General features: G+C 52.9%; 1 protein-coding gene across 2 annotated transcripts in view; it reads right to left on the bottom strand.

The window, feature by feature from the left end:
* Positions 1-610: 610 nt before the first annotated feature.
* The window catches only part of RASSF5 (Ras association domain family member 5), a 71,587-nt gene continuing 63,369 nt past the window's right edge, over positions 611-8,828 (bottom strand). For both annotated transcript variants that reach the window (XM_036861887.1, XM_036861896.1), the window contains 4 exons: positions 6,546-6,656; positions 5,235-5,532; positions 4,631-4,746; positions 611-3,039 (listed from right to left, as the gene is read on the bottom strand). In XM_036861887.1, the coding sequence (XP_036717782.1) occupies positions 2,887-3,039; positions 4,631-4,746; positions 5,235-5,532; positions 6,546-6,656 (678 nt within the window). In that variant the 3' untranslated portion in view covers positions 611-2,886. The remainder of the gene's footprint in view (positions 3,040-4,630; positions 4,747-5,234; positions 5,533-6,545; positions 6,657-8,828) is intronic.

Raw genomic sequence — 8,828 nt, 5'->3', positions numbered from 1 at the left:
TGCTCTCCTAGAGGGAGGCCGGGAGTGGACTGGATGAGCTCCGGGGGCCCCCATTCACTGCACTGTGTGTGATCAATACCGGAAGGCAGGCGAGAATTTCTTTCTAATAACTTTTACGTGGTTATTGCCACGATTACTGAGGTGTTCCTTTGATGGATGTCAGAGCTAAGGTGAAAGGACTGTTTTAGTCATCTAGCCCTCTTCCTCCAGGTGAGATGATCTCAAACTTTCAAAGACACATTCCTATCTAATTTTAAAATAATTCTGAAAATAGAAGAATTATTGTTTAACTCAGTAGCCTATTCTGGTGTTCAATCATCCTTAGCTCCAGAAAGCCCCTCCTCTTTTCTAAGTACTCTTTCTGTAGTAAGTCCCCTTTCCTCTCCTGCTCTGTGGGGATGCAGAATAGCCAGTCACCTAGGCAGCACCCCCAGCCCATGCCTTTGGACGGTTTTCTCAAGCTGATTTGAACAGTAGCCTTCATTCCTCCATTTGTTGGCAAAAGGAAATCTGACTTGGACACAAAACGTGCGCGTTCCTCTATTCCCACCCCCTCTCCCAGCTCCCGATTTCCATGAGATGGGGAAGTTCAAGGAACACATCTCTGGTCTGAATGATTTTTGCAACAAGCTTTTATTACTTTCTTTAAAACCCATATAAGAAAGACATTTAAAAAGAAAATGTCCCCAAAACAAACACTTTACGCACTGGGCAACACAACAGTAGAAGGCACTCCAGCAGTCATGCCCACCCTGGGAGGGAAGGGACACTCCCTACACACTACTGTTTCGGAGGTAGGGCCTCAGCCTGGGTCCTGGTCTAACTGTGCTTTAGAGAAAGTCTGAATTTTCCCATAGTTTCCTTATTTCATAAACACCACTATCTCTTTATATATAGCTATATGCCTTTATGTATATATGTACATGACTTCTTTTCCTTCTCAAAAATAAAATAGCCACCCCATCAGAGGGAGGTTCTCAGCAGCATTCACAGCGGTTGCACAGGAGCCATGCCTTCTATTCATGTTACAGACATGCAGCTTGAAGAAAAGAGGACTCTGCACCCACCCCTGTCGACATACAGCAGGGAGATTTTTTTAAGCGGGGGGGGGGGGGGGGGGACGATAAGGCTGAGCAGGAGATGGCAGATAACTAGGGTTTTTATGATGTAAAAAATCTTTTTTGAGCTGCTTAACTTGTCCTGTTTTTGCAGCTCTGAAGACTAAGTAGTTTGCATGATGAGGGGTCTGCATTCCTTCTGTGATCAGGGGCGATGTGGACTCAGCGAGGGTCAGGGAGGGAGGGAACTTCTGAGGCTACACAAAGAAGCGTGGGCTCAAACCAACCCAACAGGGACTTGGGAAGGCAGAGGACGACGAAGAAATGGTCTCTCAGAGGCTGACGAAGAAATGGTCTCTCAGAGGCTGCACTGGAAAACTGGCCCCACTTTGAAAGTGCAGAGTCCTTCTCCCTCTGTGCAGGAGTGTCTCTGTAGTCCTGGCTCCTGGCTTGAACTGTTTGGCTGGTTTTAAGTTTGAACCTAAGCAAGGAGCCAGTACACATGTAGAGCTGGGAATCAGATCCGTCCTGTCCAGGCAGTTTGACCTCACTTCTCAGAAGTCAGAGCCCAGGACCTTAGACGGGAAGGAGGTCTGCGACCCTCGTCCCATACTTGGAGGGAAGAGTCTCCTGGCCTTGTCTCCCACACCGCCGTGGTCCACTTCCTGGTAGGAGCGAGCCAGCAGCAGAGCCTCAAGCAAATGCCCCTGCTCCTGTCCCTCTTTGAAAACAAAAAGGCACTGAGGTCAGCGGGAGGCCAGCCCCACGGCTGGCCATTCTTCCAACATAAAGGTCTCCAAGTTGGCTGAGTTGGAGGTTCCCCGCTCTGTACTCAAGGCAGCTCCTCTGGCGGTACCTGGAGATCCCAGAGTCCCAGTGGGAGGAGAAAGGCAGTGCTGGGGGCCAAAGGGAAACCAAGGCAGCCAGGCCTCCCCTGCTCTCTAGCCCGGGGAAGGCTGAAGACAGCTCGGACACGTTTATCTGCACCATGTTTTGGCTTTGACTGCCCAATTTCCATACTCAGCAGGAGACTTTAAAATGGTAAATGGGGGGCTTCCCTTTGGTGGAAACACATGAGGATGATGGCAATATTAAATTCAAAACTGTAACTCAAAAACAAAGAGTTGTTGACAAAGATGTGGCTGAAGACCACACATACACAGATATATATGCCTTTGGGTTCACATGTGCACAGACTTTTGGGCCATCAGGGCCAGGGCCGGCTGCAGCTTCTCTGGAAATTTCTCAGGCAATCTCAGCTTCAGTGCTCCTGACCCGAGCCAGTGGCTTTATGACCGTCCCTTAAGCCTGAACAACGGGCATCTGGGGAAAGTGGGGGACAGTCCTTTTATGAGCACTGTTGTGCTTTCAGGGGCTTAGCTCAGACCTGCTAAAGGAATATGCTACAATTTTTGGACTCATAAATAAGGGAACCGTGGATGGCAAATAAGAAAGAAATTGAAAAAGAATAAAAGGCAGAGAAAGAACATATATCTCTAAAATCTTTTTTCTTTCCTTTGCCGGCTGGTGTGGAGAGAGGCAACTATTTGGTTTGTGAAAGGCTTGCCGATGGTGAGAGGACGTGGCGGATCTTTCACACGAGCGAGCGCTGCTCCTGGGCAGCGTGCAGAGGGCGCAGCGTGACGGCGGGCAGGCCCCAACTCCGCGCACACACGTGTCCATCAGAGATTTTGTGCCACGTCTGGAACTGCTGGGCGGGCACAGATGCACCCAACAGAGGTGTCCTGAGAAAAAGTGTCTGTGGCAAAATAATAATTAATAATAAAAATAAATCCGTGGGCATCGGGAGGAGAGGAAGCAGGACCGGCTAGGCAGGTTTGCCCTGGGATTCTCTTAAGGCCTCCTCCAGTTTCTGCCTAAACTTGTCATACTTCTTCTGCACTTGTTGGATTTTGTCCTGCTCCTCTTTTTCCAGGATTGTTAGGAAGTTCTGGAGCTCGGGGATGGAGAAGGCGTCCCACTGTGGGGCGAGAGGGAGATCGGGGGAGAAACAATAGGAGACAGGTTAGCGGTCGCCTGATCTGAGGACCCCTGCGGTCCCCACTCTTCACGCAGTTTGCACATGGTTTGCTACTGAATAGGCAGATGTGACGAATAAAGCTTGGGGTTTCCATGCCGCACCAGCAACAGAATTTCAAATCCTGGCATCTCGTGGCCAAGAGTTACTAGTCCACGAGCCATATTTTTATTCAGAGAATCAGTAATCTTAAATTTCTCTGTAGCCGCTGAGATCTTAACAGTGACGCTGGAGCTGCCTGGGACCCAGCTGTCTGCTTTGGGGTGATCAGCAACAGGCTCCCAACATGCGGACCCTCAAGTGGCATCTGGAGGAGAGCTGGACCTGGACTCGGGAGACTGGGTGTCAGCCTGGCTCCACTGTGTGGCCTTGAGCACAGAAGTCCACCTTCTCAGCCTGTTTTCTCATCTGCCGTGGAATTAGGGTATCTGCCTCCCTTGGCTAGCAGAGCAGGTGATGAGATGAGTCACTTGCACAGCTCTGCAGAGCCTGGTGGGCCCGGGCCTGCCCGGTGGGACCTGGCCTCTCAGGACAGAAGGCAAGTCTGACTTCTCTCAGGCTGACCCAGGAACTGAGGCCCCCATGGGGCCAGGGGTTTCGACTCCTAAGCTCTTTGAGCACAAAGGAACATTAAGGTTTATCTGGTTTAATCCCCACATTGTAAATGAAAAAACTGAAGTCCACAGAGGGAACCACAATCACAGACACAACCACCACAATCACAAAGCTTACAGCAGCAAAACTAGAACTAGAAGCCAGGCCTCTAAACCCCCAGGCCCGTGAGCTTGCCATGGGCCAGCAGTGTTCAAACAGCTTCAGCGGAATACTTTTTCCAAACAAAATCTTCCACTATATAAAGCAGATGGAAAGCAGAGCTGCCTGGTGGAGGCCGGGAAAGGACAGGGCCCCACTCACCTGGACCCCCCAGATTTCCACAGTGGCTCCCAAGACTGCTTCCCCGAACCCCAGGCCTCCACTGAATGCAGTGTGACAAACTCTGTGAGAGGCACCCTGCTCTTGGTCACTCCTCTGTGACCCCACCCACCACGTAGCCCAGGCCGCGGGGGGCACCAGCTTGGTTTCACCTCACTTCACACCACAGACTGGACTCCGGTGAGCTTCCCTTGGGGGATCGAGGTCCGCTTTGAAGAACCAGGGAGAGACAAATGACTCAAAAATACCCATGCCCAGTGGAGCCCAGGGATGGAGCTTGATGGGCCTCAGGCCATCCTGGGGCAAAAGAACCTGGGTGGAACACAGGGAGTTTCTCAGCGCCCCTCCACCCTGAGCTTTCAGAAATAAAGCGCATGAAATCCTGTCTTTCCGCAGGCCTTGCCAGACACAGGCCCTGACTTGCTCCCCCAGGGCGCTTACAATCCTCGCTTAAATGCTGAACCTCAGCGGCACTCACCCCAGATCAACTGCCTTGAGACATTTTCCTGCTGTGCTGGGTGGTGAGGATAACCCCACCCGCGCCCACCCAGCGTGCCCCGAAGGCTGGGTTTGTGCACCAAACAAAGGGTCCCAGACCTACCTCCACCTCTCCAGTTTCGTTCTCCTTTAGCACGAAGCTGAGCACATCCGTGTCAGGCCCAGCGAGTAAGCGCAGGTAGAGGGGGCAGTCAGCAACGGAGAGTTTCTGGAAGAGCACTGCAAACCAAGAGAGGGGGCTGGGCGCTCATCTTGGAAAAGAAGGGCAGGGGCTCAGGATGGGTGGGACCGATTGGAAATGCAGAGGCTGGTGTTTCTAAATGGAAGTGGCCATCCTTTCAACCTAATGAAATGAACCTGACAAGAATAAATAGGGTAACAACCTTTATCTTCAGTGTCTGCTAGAGTGTGAAGCATGTTTCCATTCACGTCATCCCCTAAAAGATTAGTAGGAGTGGTGGGCGGGTTCTGTCCCATTCCACAGATTAGGAAGTGAGAGCCCAGGGTGTGGTTTTCCTGAAGTCACACGTGGAGGGAGGGGCACAGCGAGCCGGCAGAATGTGCGTGTGGCCCTTCCACAGACCTAAGCCACATGGATGGCTGGACGGAGGTGCCACGAGAAGCCCACTCCTCCCACTCAAGTGTGTTGGGGAGCACAGACAGAGTTGGGAAAGGTAGTTTCTGGGTGGGAGCTAGCTCTCTCATACCTTGCCCGTCCTTGTGTATCCGCTTAAAAAGTGCAAACTTCTGGGGATTGTCCACGACCATGAACTTCTTGAGCAGCCCCTGGATGACCTCACTGACCGTGGTGGTGCTGCTGATGTGCAGCTGCTTGATGGCATCCAGCGGCAGGTAGAAGGATGTCCGCTTGTCCGTGGTGGCTGCCAGGTCCACTTCCTTGATGGCGTCATAGATGGACGGCGGCCGGATCCCAGCAGGCACCGTCACCGGCCGCCGAAGTTTCAAATGCACTTTGATGAAACCCGTGTAGGTGCCGTCTTCACTCTGCCGGGGGCGGGGGTTCATGTGGGGTCAGGGGGCGTCTGTGTTGCTTGATCCTGTCTGCCACTCTGGGCCGTGGCCCCAGATCCGGTGGGCTGCAGAGGCCTTTCCTAATAGCAGTGCCATCCCAGTCAAACCCCCTCCCGACAGGCTCAGGCTGCCTGCCCCAAATCCCCTGCCACGAGGCAGATGCCGACTGCCTTTGGTGGGTCCCCAGGCCAAGAGGCAGGGTCTGGAGTGGCCTCTCTAGTTTGCCCCTCCAAACCAAGGAGGAGCAGGAAGGCTCTGTAATAAGGCCCTTGGAGAACCAGCGCACTGGATTTTCTCCTGCATCTCTTTCCAAAACCCGGAAGTCTGCAAGACTTAAACCCAGGCCTGTCCGCGACTGGGTTTTCTGGCGCCCCACCCGGCTGAAGCCCCAAAGAGCCAGTTGCCGCCAGCCACCAGCAGGGGGCAGGGTTCTTCTACTGTCTCCTCCCCTCCCCACTGAAGATGGCCTTTCCAAACCTGGCACAAAGTTGGTGCCCTCCCCTCTGAGCTCTGCACAGTCTAAGGAAGCTTCCCCAGACACAGGCTGTAATGACCAAGAAGGGGAGGAGGAGGAGCTGCGAGCTCCCCTTGCCCAGGGCCTCCTGGGCCCTTAGTCACTTGCATATCATTTAATTCCCACAAGCGCTTTGACAAATGGGAACTAATATCTCTCTTTTACATTGAAGCTCAGAGAGGTTAAGGTTTCCCAAAGCCACAAGTTAAAAACAGGAAGAGCCAGAGACTAGATGTGGATCTTATTCTAAAGCCCATTCTATTTCCCTAAAACACACGGAGACCCCTGATAAGCCGGGCTCTCAGCTTCACACAAGCCTGGAGGCCTCCAGGAGCCCAAAGAAATGGGAGAGCCCTGGTGGGGGTATCCCCCAGAATGCAGAGGGAGAGCAGGGGAGCCACACCGGCAGGGGCTACGGAGCTGGGAGGGGGAGAGAGGAAGGGGGCGGAGAGTGCGGGGCACGCCCCCTCACCAGCTTCATGCCCAGGCAGTTCTTTTCCCGGGTGTTGTAGCTGTCGATCTTCTGCTTGATCTCCTGCAGCGTGGGCGGGCACCGCGGCTCCTCTGCGGGTTTACAGTCATTCTGGAACAGACACAGATGTGAGGGTGGATGTATAATGGTTCTCAGGATGAGGAAGGGAATGACCTCGTCCTCCCAAAGGCCTCTCCAACCGAGAATAAGTGAGCACCAGCCTCACGCAGTGAATGGGATGGCCTCAGGCTGAGAAAAATCAAAGGTCAAATCCCTGCGCAGCCAGCTACCCCGGGGAAGTGACTTCAGTCTCTCTCGGCCCCAGTCTCCGCACCTGTGAAATGGGGGTAGTACCCACCCTTCAGGCTTGTTGCAAGACCAAGGTGAAAAGGCCCGGCACACAGGCACTGGGTATGAATCTGGTGACTCAGCGGAGCTGTTTTGCTTATGGAGGGTGTCCATTTAGATGCTATGGGAGATGCAAAGAAATGCAAGCCATGGTCGTCTCCTCAAGGAAGTAACAATAGAGCTGGAGAGACAGGAACATACACGTGATCCCAGTATATGCTGATGGGAATGACAGCAATTCTCCCAGATTGAGAGGACCAAGGGCACATGGACATCAGTCCAGGCCCCATGTCACTGGCCACAGCACTTTGCACATAATAAAAAAATATATATATATACACACACACACATATACGTATTTATCAAATGAATGCATGAACTAGTGGGGGCAGGGGGCTGTAGCCTTCCCTGATACTTGAGGGGATAAATCTCTGCTGGGGCACAGGGACAGCCAGTGTTTACTTAGCACCTCCTCTGTGCCGAGTGCTTGGCTTGCATTATCTCAGTTAATCCTCAGAACCCAAACTGCAAGATAAGAGTTTATTACCCACATTTCACCGGTGAGACAATGGAGACTAAGAGGAGTTTAGGAACGTGCCTAAAGCCCTGCAGTCAGTCTCTGCAGAACTAAAAGGGATGCCAGTCTGTTCTGCTGTGTTCTTCTCATGACATCACAATTTATTCTTCTGACTGCCCCACCACCACACCCCCTCTAGGAAGAAGGAAGTCAAGGAGATGAAGGTCGATGTTGTTCACACTGTGGACAGAATTCAGGGGAGAATTCTGGGGTCTAAGCAAACCTGTCCGTCTGTCAATTCCCTGGGTTTCTCTCAAGTCCATTGCCACCCACCTTCCCTGCTTTGTCTTCACGCTGTCCTGTGTGGTTGGGAGTGCAGGAGCCACAGTTTGGGGGAATAAATAGGTCAGTCAAAACCTGCCTAGAGTTTGCCTGGTCTTAGAAATCTAGCAGACCCAGGGTGGGTCAGGATTCTCCTTTGGCAAATGAGGAAACTGAGGCCCAGAGGGGTGGGGCAACCGTGTTCTCCAGGCTGACATCACCCAGCACTGCCCTGTGGGTGTCTGGTTTGGTTGGGGAATTTCACAGCCATGCTGCCATCACAGCGTCACCCAGCTGAACATGTCAGGCTCCCAGGGCAGAGCTGTCCAGCCTCCTCCCTCCAGCCCGCCCACGGGAGACAAGTCACACTCAGCAGGACGCTTTCACTTCCCCCTCCCACTTTCCAATCCCACAGAGCCGATAAGATGTCAAGCTCTGTGGCTGCCGAGGGGAGCGGGCGTGGCCTCCCACACCCACCCCTCAGCATGGAGACGAGCTGACATCCTTTTTCCATCACAGGATGTTCCGTTGGCCTGTCTGCTCCCCTCTGTACTCTTCCTTGAGGATCTCGATCAGAACAGCACTGTACGCTCACATACCTTACATACTACGTATGTTATTCCTGTTTTACAGATTACAGACAGAGGCTCAGAAGGGTTAAGAAACACGCTTGTGGTCCCACCGCTAGTAAGCATTTGCGCTGGGCCTGGAACCAAGTCCATCAAAGTCTGGAACCCATGCTCTTGTCAATTCCACGTGGTCACCCTAGGACGGCCGCTTCAGCCACTCCCATAGCGATCACTGAAATTCCATGCAACAGGGCTGGGACGAGCAGCCGCTACACCAAGACCTAAAAATTACGTGACCTGTGAAACGTTCAGTGGGTCCCCAGAAGCCTCAGGACCTGGGGCCACCGTGTCACCTGTAAAGATGTCAAGGAGGGACTTCTAGCCTCTGGCAGGGGGAGGCAGGCGCCAGGATGCAGGGCCCACCCTTTTCCTATGTGGCCACTCAGGTCTCTGGAACAGGACCCTGATTCCATTGAGGACCACCCAAGGGGAAGTACTCCCCAGGGCATCTCCCATCTTCTTGAGCTG

The sequence above is a fragment of the Balaenoptera musculus genome, chromosome 1, assembly GCF_009873245.2.
Source record: "Balaenoptera musculus isolate JJ_BM4_2016_0621 chromosome 1, mBalMus1.pri.v3, whole genome shotgun sequence".
Taxonomy (NCBI): Eukaryota; Metazoa; Chordata; class Mammalia; order Artiodactyla; family Balaenopteridae; genus Balaenoptera; species Balaenoptera musculus.
This window is presented reverse-complemented; position numbering and strand designations above follow the sequence as displayed.